Consider the following 16,905-nt stretch of genomic DNA (forward strand, 5'->3'; position numbering starts at 1 on the left):
AGAGAGAGGGGTCCTATCATTAAAAGATAATTTTTTCTGACAACTTCTTCCTTTTTATTATTCCCATAAATTTTCAGTGTAGTGTTTTAAGAATATAGTTAATCTTGAAATTTTAAAACCTCTTGAAAGTTCAGTGAAAATTGATTTGTACATCATAGCTTTGCCAAGAAGCAATACTGTAACATAAAGGTCTGTCAGCTTTTCCTGAAGGAAGTAAGTCTCATAGATTTATAGAGACAGCTGTTTAAATTGTTCATACCAAAACCACAAGCCTGGTGAAGTCTGCCAAGTTCTACAGTGTTTTCCAATGCAGCAGATAATTTCGAAAGCTTTCGAAAAACTTTGGCAGCATTCAAACAAAAAAACCACTGCTCTGTCCAAAACTAGCCTATGTTCAAACTATGCCGTCTTCCTCCACCCTATCACCCTTATGTCTCTCTTGATTCCCAACACAGCAGTGGAGGCAAAAGTGTTTGGAATGCTGTTAAAACTTGTCCTCCTAGGATTCAGAATCACACAAGATTTCTGTGCAAAAGACCTCATGCTTAACGTACTTGATCAGCCTTTAACAGTCAAGCAGCATCATGGAAAAATGTAATGCTAAATATGAAAGAAACGCCTACGGACTTCAGTTCTTTTGAACCTGAAGATTATTTCCTTTTGATTAGCTGACCTCTGTGCTTTTTGCAGTAATTACCTAGAACTATGATTTTCATTTTCTTATCTCTACCTCTCTCCTATTGTTTCTCTTTAAAAAGTTAAAATCCATTTACATGATTCCGCAGTACTGACAATGAAATATATTACTAAAATGATTTTTATATTGATAGGCCAAGCAGCACTTAGCTGAACTAGAAACAGATTCAGAAAGCATACTCCATTGTCTCATTTTCTTCCCTTCTTTCTGCTTTTAAATCAATACAGTAGTAATCCTACATATGAGTTATGAAACCCTGACATATTGGAGGTAAATGGTTTAAAACAGCCTGTTAGTTAAGATTTAGCCGGGGGAAAACCCACAAGAAGTCTGAAGGCCTTAATATTAATGAAAAGTTAGGCTTCTCTTCCATTTAGAGGAGCAGAAACATAATCAGGTGCAGAAAGCATTTTCAAGAATAAATGTAATAATGTGCAGCAATTTATACCAGTTCATAACACATCCTAAGCAGCAAACAACTCTTCTCTGCATACAGACATCTTCTCTGTTGGTAAAGCTGCCACCAACCAGAGTCAACTAAACCTTGAATGAAACTTCATCTAGCTCAACACAGCAGTGAATTTAGCCAGCCCCTGTAGAATGCATCACCACCCTCATTCTTTACTTTTTCAGTCCACCTGTATCCCTCCCCAGCCCCCCAGTCCAAGAAACCACTTCCTGAACTCCTCAGATAACACAGCAGGCTGCTGCTGCCCATGCTGCTGTGATCCAAGGACTGTGATCTCAGCGAGTACCAATACATTTACTGTTTCATGTTCACTTGAACAGCTCTATAGTAAATTCCTACAGACTTGGGCACTTTCCCAGTTTCTTGCCACTTGTCAGTGAGGCTCCAGCCAACACAACTCCTCCAGCTTCCATTACAAGGTAACAGACCAGCCATGGCAGGTTGCTACTAGATATAGATAATGAATCAAAAACAATGAACTCTGAGCACAGTACCATAGTAGGGGTTACCAGTACTCTCAGAACTGCCTCCTGAATCTGGGGGATATAGTTACAGCTCCATACCTCCAGGAGACTGTGAACTACAAAAAAGTCACTAAAGCACTTCAAACCCAATAAAGATATTTTACATCTTTTTCCTTTCTTGCTTGCCCCTCTGAACAGCTGAGCCTTGACCATATGAACATATGCATGTTTGTTTATAGCACCTATTCAGAGTGTACATGATAAAGCTTTCTCCAGGCTGCAGAAAGTCACGTTATCAAGAGTACCACCACTTTTTTTGTAAGCCTCTTCACATTTACTTACAGATCTTCTTCAAATCCCAGCTGCTGAATCTGAGATTTTATTTTCTGTCCTGATGTCTTTAGTATGATGTTCTCAAGGAGATGGAAATCATCCTGATTGAACATCTCACCATCCTCTAATGGCCCAATAATCTACAAAGCAAGCGGGATCAGCATTATTATGTAAGGCTACACTGAAACAAAATTCAAAGATTTATTAAATAAATACTCCAGCCCAGTCTCAGTGGGTATCAACTGTTTAGGTTGATATTAATGTCAATGACAGCAGAGTTTCCGAGATCATTCTAGCTATTTAGAGCCAAGAGTCCCAGACTAAGGCATAAAGTAAATGCTTAAAATTTTCACTGAGTGTTGGGTTTACAAAAATCAGGCATATTAAATTAAACATGCAATGCTACATCTTGAAGGGGCAACAGAATACCAGGCCAATTCCAGTAGTCCAGCAAAACACCAGCAAATCTCACTCCTCTAGCCTTCAGAAGCCTAAAAGCTACCTAGACAATTCTTGCTATTTTGCCAATGAGATAAATAGAATACCGCAACTCATCGCTTGAAATTTTTAGCCCATTAAAGTATACAGTAGCCACTGGAACTTGCTTTTTTTCTTAACTAGCAAGCAGATATCAAAAGAAAACAGAATGCTGTACACAGCTGGGTTTCACTATTTGCAGTGAAATACTATTGTAACATAATTTGCCCAGTCTAAGTGGCTATTGTAAAAAGAGCTGGTGGAAGAGACCAAGGCACCTTGATCAGGGCCAGATATAGCAGCATTTTGCCCAATGAAGTGAAGCAGCACAATCATTTAAATTTATCATCCCTTTCTGCCCCTGGACTCAATTCACTGCCAACATGAAAGCAACTCTGTTATTGAGAGATCTGAATTTGTACAAAACACCAAAAACTAACTGCACACAGTACAAAGAAAAGGTCACCGCGGGTCTGAATAAATCAAACTGGAAGCAGTCCTAAAGACTGCTGAGAAGTAAAGAAGGCTGAGACTCTGTCTGATCCCTGGACTCTGCTGCTCAAGGTCTGCTTCCTTCCCACATGTGGAATATCAGTTTTACTGTCTGCTGATTGATCTCACCCTTCCATTGCTGATTACAGCCCTCTGCCCCTTCTTCAGCTTTAGAACATCTCTGCAATATATCGCATGGGACAGAATAAAATCCACCTTGGGAGATTCAAAAGCTTCTTTGAAAATATTGATATCCATACCCTGAAAGAAAAGAATACTTGATATTGAAATGGAAAGAAAAGTACACCTCTGCACACTTCTTTTAAATGCACCTGTTTTTTGTTTTCATTCAAGAACATCTTTGTATCGTGCTAAAATTTATCCCCAGGTCCCTTTTCTTTGTGGTCTTGAGCCTAGTTCTTGCCTGTCACCTTCAAACATTATCACAACTTATGATGTGAAGGGTCACAGCCCTAGTAATTGTTGCTACTTAGACTAGTTGTTCCATTCTTCTGTTCTTAAGTGATTCTTGCCTAACTTTTTTAAACCTACTTTGAGAAATGTAATTGTAATTTTTTTCTCAGCTTTTTAAAGAGATTACAGTTCTCTCTTAACCCCCAAAGAAACAACTGACTGACTCAAACAGATCCCTGACTCTGTATTCCTTCTGACTTTTCACAGTTAGGTAGCTTTGATATGTATGAGGATTTGCTTTATTTTTAGGGGGACTGTTATATTTAGGTAAGTTTACCTTTCACAGCAAAAAACCAAACCAACACCAAAACCAACAGTGTTACTCTCCGTTGTTACTGCATCTTTTGCGTATGAACATACCACACTAAAAAATTCATTAGAAGAACAAGCGAAGTACCCTACCTTTGTAAATACCAACAAACATGCTTACCCCAACAGCAAATTCTAAGATGTCGGCTCCTGCCTCTAATGCCTTTGCAATTTCTTCTTTTGCCATTTTGGTGATGAAGTTCTTGGCATTATTTGACGTTTGTGTCTGTAGAGCTGCCCATATGGCTTTAGCAACAAGTGTATTCTGGCTATTTGGATCTTCACTAGGATTATTAATCATGCTAATTCGAACATTATTGCTGGATTTCTGTGTTTAATGAAACATGCATTAGGAAAGTTTTAGATTTCAGGTGTGCTTTAAATGAGAAGAGTAAGTCTATTATAATAAACTCTATAGCAAAAGCTTTGTATTTCTTAACCAGAAAACCAGATTCCGAATTAGGTAAATAACAGCACAAGGTTAAAAGGACAAATGAACTAATTTAACATCAAGTATTTAGTTTATGTACAGGCACCACTGTGACAGGAATCTTCTACATAATACTGTGCTACATAAGAGAGATAGGACCATGGCCACCACTCAGAGGTTTGTCAAAACAGCGATTTAGGAGTAAGCTATCTATTTTTATGATTCAGTTATCTTCCTGGAACAAACGAGACAGAGCAGAGAGCAATTTTTCATGTTCATCTCCAAACCAACACACAAACATCTTCAATTTAGAACCATGGGCTTAAAAGAACATCTCTTCTTTAATGTATTAGCATAGTGCCGAGAGGGAATTCTGTCCTAGTAGAAAAAGGTCGGCAATGTTCCAGCCTCTACAAATAAGATGAGGCTGGAAATTAGAGACCCTGCAGGAAGAACCAATCTCCCCAGGTCATACAACAGGAAGAAGCACAACCTGTGTTTTTCAAGCCTCTACCTACTGCTTTATTAGCACTGCTAACCCATTCAAATGAAAACATTACCTACCTGATGTTTAATTGCATCATACAACAATTGCCTCCCTGAAGGTTTATCAAAATCACCAACAATCCAAAAAGTAACAGGTCTAACGAAGGAATCATCTGCAATTAAAATAAGAGTGGGAGAAATTTGAGAGTGAAGAGAAGGAAAGCTTCAGTTTTTCCTCATTTGGAGGAGAAATACAATCCACATGCAAAGGTTTCAAAAAAAGTAAAATTACATAGGGAAGATACAGATGAAGCTAAGCTATGAAGTCTGACAAGACAAGAATAATAGTATTAGTATTATATTAGGTCTCATTTACCTCATTCATAAAACCCACGTGGGACAGCATGCATCAGTGTTTCTAAGCTGGATTTATTTTTTTTAATTTTTTTGCTTGTTTGCTACCTTTTTAATTTAGAAATTATAAAGGAATCTATAAATAACTTACAGATTCCAACTAGGGTACAGACATACCGCTTCTTTGTACTGAAGCTGTTCACAAAATCAGTTTTGTAGAGAGAAAAAAAGTGCTGAAGCAAACATGCACTTAAACAGCTTTCTTCATTTCCTGCTGGTTCTAAAGCCAATGTTATAAAGGAACCAGAAAATTCCCAGAACAACAACATATGAAATGCTAAAGCATGAGTTACCATAGATCTCCTTGGAAGACATTCCTGGTCAAAAAGCAGAAAGGAAAGAGGAAAAGGAGAGAGACATTAATAATTTTATAGTAATCCCAATGTGTATCAAGAAGCTGCAGCACTGTACTGGGCATAACTGAATAACTAAAGTTCAAGTCCAACAAGCAACAAGTTTGTGGCAATTTTACTAGAATAAGCTTTGACTTTTTCTTCCCCTCAAATAGACTGATGCTTTATTTTCATGCTACAGCACTAATAATACTACGTATTACCAATTTCATACCATACCATGAAGGCATCATTCTGAAGACTGTTTGCAAAAACTGCCATGCCATTACGACTTGCATATTAGCTGTTTCTGTTATCTTCCCTCTTTAAAAACTAGCATGACAGTGCTATTTCAGTACTGTTGCTGAGCCAGCAATATATATAACTTTCCTATTATTTTAGAAAATAAACATGCTACAGCATTACTGTAATCAGATACCAGTTATTAAATATCTTAAGTGACAGAAGGGACAGTGACCCAGCCATGGGTCAAGCAAATTAATGTCAAGCCATGGGATTGCAAATTAATGCACGCTTCCAAATGAGCACACGAAGGTGTAGGTTTAATTAATACTCTACAAAGGGAAAACAAGCAACTTGTTCAGATCTAAGTGACTGAATGCGAACCAAGGGCAAATAGGAGAAAGGAGGAGCAATGGGAACATTGAAGGCAGTGCATGCAGGTGCCAGTGGCTGGAGATGATACTGGGGAAAGTTGTGAGAGTCTAGTAAAGACGACAGACAGCAACAAGAGGAATTGGTTCAAATGACAGCAGCTTGTTTATGATTCCTAACTGAAATGGATACAGGAAAGGCGTGATTAAGCTCTGTATTATGTCTGTGCATGCATTTCTTACATTGGGAAGTACAGCTGAGTTTTAACACTAATGGGAGACTATGTATAACTGTAATAAAACAATACTATCATTGAAAAAGCAGTACATGCACTGGAGCAATAAAAACAGCACAGACCACATTAGGTGTTGTCTTATATAATGGGCAATAACAATTTTCTTCTGAATCCATGTAACTTTTAGTAATTTTGAGTTATGAGAGAGAGCTAGAACACCTTTTCTATTTTTCTAGTCAGTGTCACTGCAGGATCAGAGCTTACACTGCTGCATTTCTGGTGGTCATTTGCAACATAGCAAGAGCAGGTTGGGTGAGACTTCATTATTCATTGAAAGCTGGGTTTAAAGAGGGGAACATTCTCATTCCATGTAGATGCCATGCCTTATAAAAAAATCTGTCTTTTTAATACTTAGATTGCGCCATTACCCACAGGCCTGAACAAGGCTCAACGCATGTGTTGAGAACTGTATATACACTTGGAAACACACATAAGATTAGATTTGGGTTCATAATCCACTGCAGATGTTACCTTTCTTTGTTAAGTAGGTCATGCTGTTTGCAACAGCAGCTGTCTTATCTTTGGAATCCAACGTGGTAAATCTAGCAAAGTCATCCACGTAAAAGTTATCTGAGGAAAAGAAAAAGTATTGGATGCCAAAGCAAACTATTCCATGTAAAATGAAAGAAAAATCACTACTATTCCCAGAACATTAACAACACATCCCATTTTGCTCCTCGTGATACTGCTTTTTATGTCTCATTTCCACTGTTAATATCTAATAAGCTGAGGAATATATTTGTGTTGTCTCATAAGTTACATTAGTAACTACACTGCATATTTGATATGCAGAAGTCAGCTGAAAGAACTGTTCAAGTCTCACTTATGTAAATAAGTTAACTTCAACTAATATACATTTAAAAATCCACTGTGTTACTATTTTTCAAGCAACTCAGAAAAAGTAGTTTTTGCAACACTGTCATTACAGCAGTGTCACTGCATTGGGTGTTAATACATTTAGCCATGAAAAATTCTAAAATATATGGCACAGCGAATCTTAAGTAATTCCAGAGATGACTGTCAATCTCTGCTCAAAAGGTTAGCAATAAGAAACAAGCTGTTGCTTTATACATTATGTGACTGTTCTTGGCTTTTGCTAGCATTGTTAATTTCTCAACTTCATGAGTCATATTCCCCTAAAGGTTTGTATAAAATCAAAACAAATTCCTGTTCTGAAAAATCTGTAGACATTAATGCTGTTACCATACGTAACATCTCCCCCAGCACCAGGGCTAGAACATCACCTGGGGTGCTGTTAATACTTTGGCACTAGAGCTTTCCGTTGGGACAGCAAAAGTCTTTGACTCAGATACTTCAGGTTTAATGCAATTAAAAGCATCCCTTACTCATTCCTGTCAGATCTAGGTACTCTCTGTCAGACATTAAGATTCTTGAGTTAATTCTTGGAACAACATTAGGCTGGTTCATGATATACTCAACCACATCTTGGTCATTAGATAATTCACCCTGAAGGAAAGAAGAAAGAAGCAGTATTTGTTATTTCACATGTTTATTTGCCTTAGATAACTTAAACAAACAAACAAACCAACCAACAACAACAACAAAAATAACAAACCAAGAAATTACGCAAGTTAAGTTGTCTTGTGTATTACGTATCCAGGGAACTTTTGGAGTCAGTTTTTCCAAATCTTATTTCTCTCTAAAAGTCACAGCTGAACTCAGAACCTACCAGGTACACAGCTCGCTGGAAGATGCTTGTGGTTTCCAGGATTTTGTGCATTGTCACAGTTTCTAGGTCATCAGGATCCAGCTGATCTTTTTGAAAAGGCATTCCATTGAACAGCACAACAGGGAGAGGACCTACACCCGTTTGCTCATAGTAACCTCTCGCTGCCTAAATACGGGGAAAGAAGTAGCTTTACCACGTCAGCTGATTATCTCAAGGGTTCATAACATTTCCATGCAATATCCACACAAGTCTATTCTTAACACATTAAGATGTCCTTCCAGCTTTTATATGATACAGAGAATATTAATTTTTACAGTGTGTAAGACACTTTCTGTATCTTACATGAAGAAGATGTCCTTGTCTTTCAGAGTTTCAAAGAAAAAAAGTTGCTTCATAATACAGAAGTGCAAAATATTCCATTAAGTTTGTACTGTAAATAAATTAATTCCAATGAGCACTTTCTGGTAATAGCAAAAAATACACAACAGGAAATCTGCATATGGAAGCAAATGCAACGCAAGTATTGATAGTTGTAGCATAAGACAGGATAGAGGTTTTTTCTTTTCATTTTTTTAAGAACACATTTCTTAAACTTGTGAAAAAATATTTACTTGTGGGGGAGGGGGTTATTATGTCAAGGCAAATTTCCCCATTTCATGTAACCACTGCAAAATGCACCATCATTATTGATACTCTGTTATGGACAGAAGTTAATCAGGTTCTACTGTTTAGAGGTTCTAATTGAGGGCTTTCAAGACCTTTTAATGACACAAATATCACAAAGCTCAGATCACATGAAAGAGTGCTCAGTGTTGTTTTAGCTTGTGTCCTTTATATGGAGAGATGAGCTCTTTCTAAAGGCTTCCTTCCTTATCCGAAGGCTTTGCAATATTTTAAGATGTGGTTGTTGCTTTTGTTTTGTTTGGGTTTGATTTGGCATCTAGTATGTAAACTGAAAAGGCCTCTCCTGTCATACAAAAATGTCTGCCTTACTTTTACTGGTTTTGATTTCCTCAAAATGCTTTTCACTTCATTTTTCTACATCGGAAGCTGGAAAGCATGTGTGCATGCAAGCCTATTTATATAACCCTGACTGCATTCCTTACATTTACAGATGTAAGCAGTATGCTCTGTGTTACAGAGCTATTGTAGACAGTATTTTCATTCTTTGTTTTAGAATATTCAACAAAAATACATAATCATCACCCTGTAGAATCCCAAATAAAATCTGCTTCATCTCACATATAAGTGATCCAATAGTGATTTGCTCTTCCAGTTTTCTCCATACAGAAAAGTATTAACCCTAAAAATATCTTTAAGAAATTATTTGAGGAAGATTGTTGAATGCCTCCCTATAGGAAAGGCATTCCGATTTCATCATCATTAGTTTACCTCACACAGTATTCAAATACCGATAAAGAAAACCCACACCTATCCCTCCCAGACATTAAGCCCCTTGGTTTTCTTATGAACCATTCCATCACCTTAATTTTTTTTCAAGCAATTTTAAACTCTACTAAAGTCTGCATACCAGAATCAAAGCATGACTTATGAGTCACAGGAAAGTTATCTTGGTTCTGGTACTATACATATAGATTTTTAAAAAGAGATATTACAATATATTATATATATATTATATAAAGCTTGGTGCTGAACATAAATACTTATTAAACCATTACTAAAAGTCACCCAACGTGATAACAGAATAGCTACCTGATTAGTAAGAGAATTGGATCAAGAAATTGTATGTAACTATATTTTCAAAATGGTGTTGAAACAAAAAAAGTGAAAAAAGTTCTATTTCATGAATTCTTACCTTTCTGTTTTGATCATAGGCAGAATCAATTCCCAGAATACCGTTGACTTCCACATAAGGATACTGTTTCTCAAGAACACTAACCACATGCTCCACTTTCAGCTGATCTCCTGTTTTTACTTTGTTATATATCTGAAAGGGGGGATACAAATACAAGTTTACAGCTGCAACTGTAAAGCTTCTGTCCTTACCAAACATAAGTTGACCTGTCACCTGTATTCCAGTAATTATAAGGCATTAACAGCCAGATTTGCAAAACATATTTTGATATTTATTAGCTGCAATAACAGTTCCTAAGCACTTGTAGCTCTTATAATTATCTTTCTTTACCTCGTAGTCATTCCAGTGAGATTGGAAGGAGGTAAATATCATGTATTTCTTTAAATAATATCTTGCATCTTTAATTAGAAAAGGTATTTGAGGGAGAAAAGTAGTGCTTAGGGGGAAAAAAGGCTCAAGTAAAGCATATGCAAAGAGCTACCCTTCCCTTCAGAACTCAAGATGTGTTTATAACCAATACAACAGACCTCACATGTAAAGTAGGTAACCGTTTCCCTCTTGAAGGCACAAGATTTTATTTTGACTTATGAATACATACAAAAAAAAAAAAAAGATAATAAAAGTCACCAGCAGTTTAATATTACAGTATGCCCCAGCTTGTAGATTTGTACAACAATGTCAAACCACAAGTGAAAATGCGTTTAAGAGTACCTATATTATCCTTTGATGTGGCAAAAGTATGCAGCAGGAACTGTTCAAAACAAATTATAATATTGAAAGGATACGACACTTTAGAACTCATTGGCAGAATGAGCAGAGGCAGGATCAGAAAAATGTGCAAAAGTGTTAAGTGTCACATTTAAATCTAGTCTCACTTGTTAAAGTTAGGTCAGAAGGACTTTACAAAGAAACATGTATTGCGTGTACTAGTATTTGGAGATACTCTGAATACTCACAGAGTCAAAGAAAAATTTCTTGCATTGTCTACATATTAGCACATTAACATAATCTTACATACATGGAAAATATTAAAACATTAATTTCCCTTTTAAATGGATACTTACAGACATGACAGTCTGGAAAGCGTAATTATTGTCCATTTCTTGTGCCACATAATTGTACGCCCTAAGGAGGGCAACACCAGGATCCTGAAGTCCATCAACATCCTCCGAGTCATTAACCACAAAGACTAGTCCTATCCTGCAACCAAACAAATCCTCAGATCATGAATCTATTACAGTAATAAATAATCAACTCTTCATACAACTTTCAGCTATGATCATCATCCTAGACAAAGGCTTTTTCCGGAATAGACTGATAAGGTTGTGAGCAGAACGGCCAGGAATCAAACTTAGGACATATAATCTCTAATGGCAAGTCCATTAGAATCTTGCTTTGCATCTCTCTCTCATCCAAAGTACCTGCTTTTAAGTTTCTTTTGGACTGTTAAAGAAACTGAACTCTGTTTTGCTAGTAGCAAAAGTTACGTTAAAAAATTTTAAATAAGAAACAGTATTTAGTAAATGCCCTTCCCAGCTACCAATACAAGATATCTAACATTTCTACAGTGTCCTAGCAATGACAATTTTACAATTGCAAAAGTCACAAAAATAAAACCGATCTAATAAAATTCCCGTTAAAACGTAGTGATTACCTCAGTGGGATGTGGTTACTGAAGAACATCTCTGCCACATTCAGTAATTCTGCTGTGGTCTCATGAGTAGGATCTACTATCAGCACCTGCATATAAATTGCACGTGAAAAGTTTCTATTCCCTTAAGTCAAGGTACAGGTGTTGGATTAGAGATAGCTTCATTCACATCTCAGTGCAGAATTATCATCAGTCTTATTTTATACACTGCCAGGGAGATGAGGCCCACTAAATAATAGCTTCTTATAAAGTCTTTAAGTCCATTGTCTAAAATACCCTAAGCCACTCCTTGAACCAGAAGAGACCAGACTCCTTACGTACTTTATCTTTACTTCAGTATCCCCTAGCATCTAAGGCTTCTGCCTCTGCGTGTACACAAATCCACCCATTAAGATGGGCATGGGAGATAGGCATTTGTCAGAGCTGAGGAACACAGCATTGCTCAACTCCCTGGAGAGCTGATGCTGCTCAGACATTCTCAGAGCAAGCCCAAACCTAGACAGAACTGGGCCATTCGGAATGAATTTAGGGTCCTTTATTCATGCCAAGTGTTGCCTTTTCATTTAATAATTTCAGTGTTAAAAGTACTAAACTCCAGAGAAAAAGATAACACATTAATGCTCCCACAGCTTTAGGTGGTTCAAGTCCCTGTTTGCCACTAATCAGAGGAGTCCTTTTTTCTATAGGGTCACTCTGCCACATGACGAGAGTTACAGTACAGAATTTACAAACTCCTTATTAGATCTAACTTCAAGTAGTTTATGTCGAGACTAAAAGGACACTCAGGATTAAGCTGAGGGCTGATGATCATCTTTCTGAAGTCTCGGTGCAAGAATGCTTTCTAACTGGAACAAGTGAAGTTGGTCTTAACCCTGTTAAGATACTAATTAACAAGTCTGAGGGATTTCATTAACCATCTTCAGGTATTATCACAAAGTTGAAATGCACCAAATTCTCACTTGTCACGTAATGGTTTTTTCCATTGATGAAGCAATCTGTGGCATCTAATAGACACCAGAGAATCATGCTCAGTAATATTAGCCGTAAATTACTAGTTTGGGTAGAACAAAACCTTTTAGAAAAGCATCCTACCTCAAGATATTTAAGTGACAGGGAATCCAGCATATATGTAGGTAAATTGCAAAAGCTAATATCCCTGCTGTTGAAAAAAATGCACATTTCATTTCTAGTCAGATTACTACTTACAAAATTATGGAAGTTTTTTCTAATTTGTCTGATCACGCCTGGAAATGTGGGACGCAGCAGTTCTTGCACGTTGGAAGGCCAGGAATTATACCGACTGTCAACTTCAAGATTGTTGATCCACTAAGAAAAAATAAAGGCATTTAAATGATTGACAGTCCTCCTGCTCAAGTCTGAGATTGTAAAATATTTTAAAATCATGGACTATATTGAGAACTGTACAAATAAAATGTTAAGCTTTTAAAAAGAGCTAATTATATTTATAACCTTACTTTTTTTCTTCATTGCCGTTTTTAGAGTTGATTGTGAGATAAGAACAAAAGTTCCCCTGACAACTCAAGACTGCACTGCCCAATGGCAAATAAGTATTTCTTACACAAAACCATACGCACTGAAATAGCAGGGCTTCTGATGTCCACAGCATAATCAGAATCTGATGGCTGGATGTTCAACTTCAGAACATTGTGCAAGGAAAGACCCTCAATTCCTAAGCTGTGCAGGCCTTCCATAACATGGGCTTCATTGCGTAGCACATCAATCAAGCTGGAAGGAAAAGAAAAAATGTTGTTGAATTTTAAAGACACAGCAAATAACTTGCTTTTATCCTAAGGGTTAACAGATGAAAGGTATAAACAAGTCTGCTACATCTGTGCATTATTTCTTATTTATCACCTATTTCTAACTGTCCTAGGAAACTTGAGATAATTTAAACCTATTTAATTATATTATATTTCTAGGAAAAACTACATTAAATCAAGATAACTAAAGCATGATATACATACGCAATTTCAATTCCACATTATTGAAACAAATCTTGACGAAGATACAGGGTGGTTTTTCAATGAAAACTTTACAGTGGCTTATCCTTTGAGAATCAGTCTACTATCTTCAGAATAAAATCTGTATGTTGACAGTCTTGGAGACCAAAATCTTGCTAGTCACAGCACCAAGTACAAAGGTGACTTCCCATTATGATATTCAAGGGTATTCCAGTTTTCACATCAGCTTTTTCGTTAGAAATGCACTTGCAAGGAGAAGGAGCCATGATTTGCTTTTTCCAGTACTTAACAATTAAACCTAGCCTAGATACAGACTTTGTAAAGAAGGTTCAAAACTGTCTAAATTATTTTATTATCTATGCACCAGCAGGATGCAAGCTCCTAAACAGGATACAATTATTCTGAAAAAGAAAACATTCCTACCTAAATATGTCCTGAGTGTCTAAATCAATAAGTAGTCCGTTGATGAACAGGGCAGAATCTCCTGGTTGTAATCCTAATGTTCCTTTGAAATACTGAAAGAAAGTAGAAGGCCATTAGAAGAATGCCCTGCACAGAAAAAAATTACTAGAGTTTAATGCGTCAAAGTTGGGAGATTTTATCTCCCTTATTGCATTACTTTACTTCTCAACTACTTGTTGTCCTTGTTGACTTTGTGCACACATCCATACCAGAGAAAAAAAACAACTGAAGCTATTTAGTGCACAGATACATAAATAGGACTTCTGTTTGTTTCTACATGATATGGTAGTGCATTGGAACGTCCCTGAGTAGACTTTTTAAATATACTCAGATTAAATAATTAGAAATGCTTGAGAGAAGTAATTTAATTTTTTTTTAGCTGACAGCCCACAAAGTAGATGGACAAATAGCATCCAGTTACCTGTCTTAGCTCTTTAACATGCAGTTCTGGGCAGAACAGACTTAAACTGCTGGATATAGTGTGGCACTCGCTAGTGAAACTAACTACTGTGTTTAAGATACCAGTTAAGTCCTGACCTAGTGATATATCATCAGTGAAAAGTAGATGAGCTGCCATTGTAGTCTGATCTCCCCAAAATCAGGCAGCACACAAATGGACAAAGTCTTATCAATATTTTGGAATTTCTTCCAAGTACCCCTAAGCAGTACCCCATTTGAATTGATACTTGCCCCTGCATTGAGGCACCACCACAGAGAACAATCTTGAATCAGGAGAGATGAATAAAACACAGTCCTCCTGAAGCAAATTTCCCAATTCTAGCATGAAAAATTCTGTTTAAAAACTTAAAAGGTACAGGAAGAAAGTCATTTTTGCCTTGCAGTACCAGTTACAAAATTCGATTAAGAGTCATGAGGAACACTGAAGGAGAAACATAGTATTTGGATATTTAAAAACACTAATATCATGAAGAATGTGAGCAAAGCAAACAGAGGAATAGCAAAGTACCATGTGAAGTACCAAGAACAGGAAAGCAGCATCTAATCAGGAGGAATTTATGTATTTTATTAAATAAAAAAGCTCCCAGAGAAGAGCTCAGTACATGCAGTGTTAAATTGTATCTTTTGGGGATAATTACATCGTAAACTATAACTTACTAATAGCAGTGCACTTCACTATCAATATCCACACAAACTGAGTCATGCAAAGAATAGCTTTAAAGGGCAGGGTTAGCTCTAGCCAGATGTGGATCTAGTAGCCTAAACATACTTTCAATAAAAATGAATCCACAAAATCATGGGTTTACCTGTGGACCAGTCTGATCTAACACATAACAGAAAAGCCACCAGGTAGCTTTAGCTTGCACTTACATTCTATACTTTGTCCCTTCCAGAACCACATCGGACGACAGTGTCAAACCGCATCCCTTCTTTTCTGATTTTATCGCTATTGAACAACAAGGGATTTCTCTTTCAGAACAGGAATCTCAGGGGACTTGTAAGTAGATTTCAGGTAACTTTGCATTTACTACTAGACTAGCCAAATATCATTGATTAGATTTTAAACAAAGACATAAGTGTGTACTTAACATACTTTGTAGTTTTCCTGTTAATACCAAGTGAGACTGAAGTGTATGAATAGATCAGCATAGATCATATAAACAAAAGCTGTTTGGCTTTGTTTTCGTTACCATCTTACACTTCTATTTTGCACTCTATCCAGACTGCACTAGCAGGTGTATTTTAATTGTACAAAATTCTGTACAAAAGCCTGTACAAAATTCCCAAGTGGCTATTGTTTTTTTCAGTGCTTTGCTAATGCTAAGTACACAACAGAGCTGTTGAAACATTTTCTACAAACACCAGAGCCTACTCAGTGACCTCCAGCGGTCTCTCATAACCTGGGGGTTTTTTATGATTCTGTTTGAAACCACATGTAGACTTACTTGGATAGCTGTTAAATTTTATTCCTTCACTAGTTTCACTCTCAAAGCACCAACATTGGAACCATTTCCTCCACATAGTATGAATCATTCTAAGCCGTGGCAGAAGGTTTTGAGTTTATTCTGTGAATTCCTTGTAAACACTGATGAATTCAGATATCTAAGCACCATCTCAAATTGGGTAATGAGAACTAAATTTCTTCTGCATCCTTAAAACTGTAAGAAGATGCTTAATATATTTGCTTTTCAAGCAATAGCTTTCTAACAAGCTACGTTCCATCCAGCTCAGACATTTTAAAATAATCTAAAAATATAACTACATTTTGACTCTCATAACTTCCACTAAAAAGCACTCACACTTATTATCTAGTTGCTTTTGAGAAGTTCAGAATACAATCAAAACCTAAAATCAGTAACTTGAAGTCAGCCTCTTTTTAATTATTACCTAAGATGAGTAGTGCTCTGACATTCAGACTTTACACATCTGCTATACCATTCAAATAAGAACTAGGTCAGAGACTGAAAGGCCACCCAGCAGGCACAGTCCTACAAAAAATGTATTAACCATCTCTATACAACTTTAGCTGGCAAGTCATCACCACAAATGTGTAACTCAGAAACTAAGTAAAGACTGATGTGACATAGACATCAAAATTTCTACTGCTTCATTTTTGACACAGTCCTTTCCTGTAGATCAGATTAAGACAGTTTGCATGGAAATCCTAAGAACACCTACACTGTATGTTTTCTGTAAATAAACATTTTCCCCCAGGGTTAACAACAAAGTACTTTCATTGTATTTAAAGTTAATTTTATAAAGATAAATAAATACAGTTACCAGATTCAGAGTTCGGATACCGAACAGGTCACTTTCATATACATTAACCAAGTGCTTGCCAAATAACTATCCCAACACTTGACTACTGTGAACAACCATTGCAGGGGCAGCTCTGTGAACAAAATCCCGTATCATCATCCCCCAACACAGTGATCTCTCTCAAAGAATTTATGACCAATATTTTCATATTTGAGCAAACAAGCTAAATTACGCTCCTAATCCATGTTTGAAAATCCACCACTTCTTTACTTCCTACATTCCTACGATGCATACTATGA

The 16,905-nt window shown here is 36.7% G+C and overlaps 1 protein-coding gene across 3 annotated transcripts in view; it reads right to left on the reverse strand.

Annotated features, from left to right (window-relative positions):
* The window catches only part of UGGT1 (UDP-glucose glycoprotein glucosyltransferase 1), a 47,178-nt gene that overhangs the window by 16,070 nt on the left and 14,203 nt on the right, over positions 1-16,905 (reverse strand). For 2 of the 3 annotated variants that reach the window (XM_075507472.1, XM_075507475.1), the window contains exons 13-26: positions 13,850-13,941; positions 13,040-13,190; positions 12,651-12,770; positions 11,448-11,533; positions 10,858-10,993; positions 9,794-9,925; positions 7,978-8,142; positions 7,634-7,754; positions 6,759-6,857; positions 5,339-5,362; positions 4,710-4,804; positions 3,837-4,043; positions 3,062-3,193; positions 1,973-2,103 (exon numbers count right to left, since the gene is read on the reverse strand). In XM_075507472.1, the coding sequence (XP_075363587.1) occupies positions 1,973-2,103; positions 3,062-3,193; positions 3,837-4,043; positions 4,710-4,804; positions 5,339-5,362; positions 6,759-6,857; positions 7,634-7,754; positions 7,978-8,142; positions 9,794-9,925; positions 10,858-10,993; positions 11,448-11,533; positions 12,651-12,770; positions 13,040-13,190; positions 13,850-13,941 (1,691 nt within the window). The remainder of the gene's footprint in view (positions 1-1,972; positions 2,104-3,061; positions 3,194-3,836; positions 4,044-4,709; positions 4,805-5,338; positions 5,363-6,758; positions 6,858-7,633; positions 7,755-7,977; positions 8,143-9,793; positions 9,926-10,857; positions 10,994-11,447; positions 11,534-12,650; positions 12,771-13,039; positions 13,191-13,849; positions 13,942-16,905) is intronic. The other variant, XM_075507473.1, reaches the window with a different exon arrangement.

Source organism: Mycteria americana, chromosome 7 (assembly GCF_035582795.1).
Source record: "Mycteria americana isolate JAX WOST 10 ecotype Jacksonville Zoo and Gardens chromosome 7, USCA_MyAme_1.0, whole genome shotgun sequence".
Lineage (NCBI taxonomy): Eukaryota > Metazoa > Chordata > Aves > Ciconiiformes > Ciconiidae > Mycteria > Mycteria americana.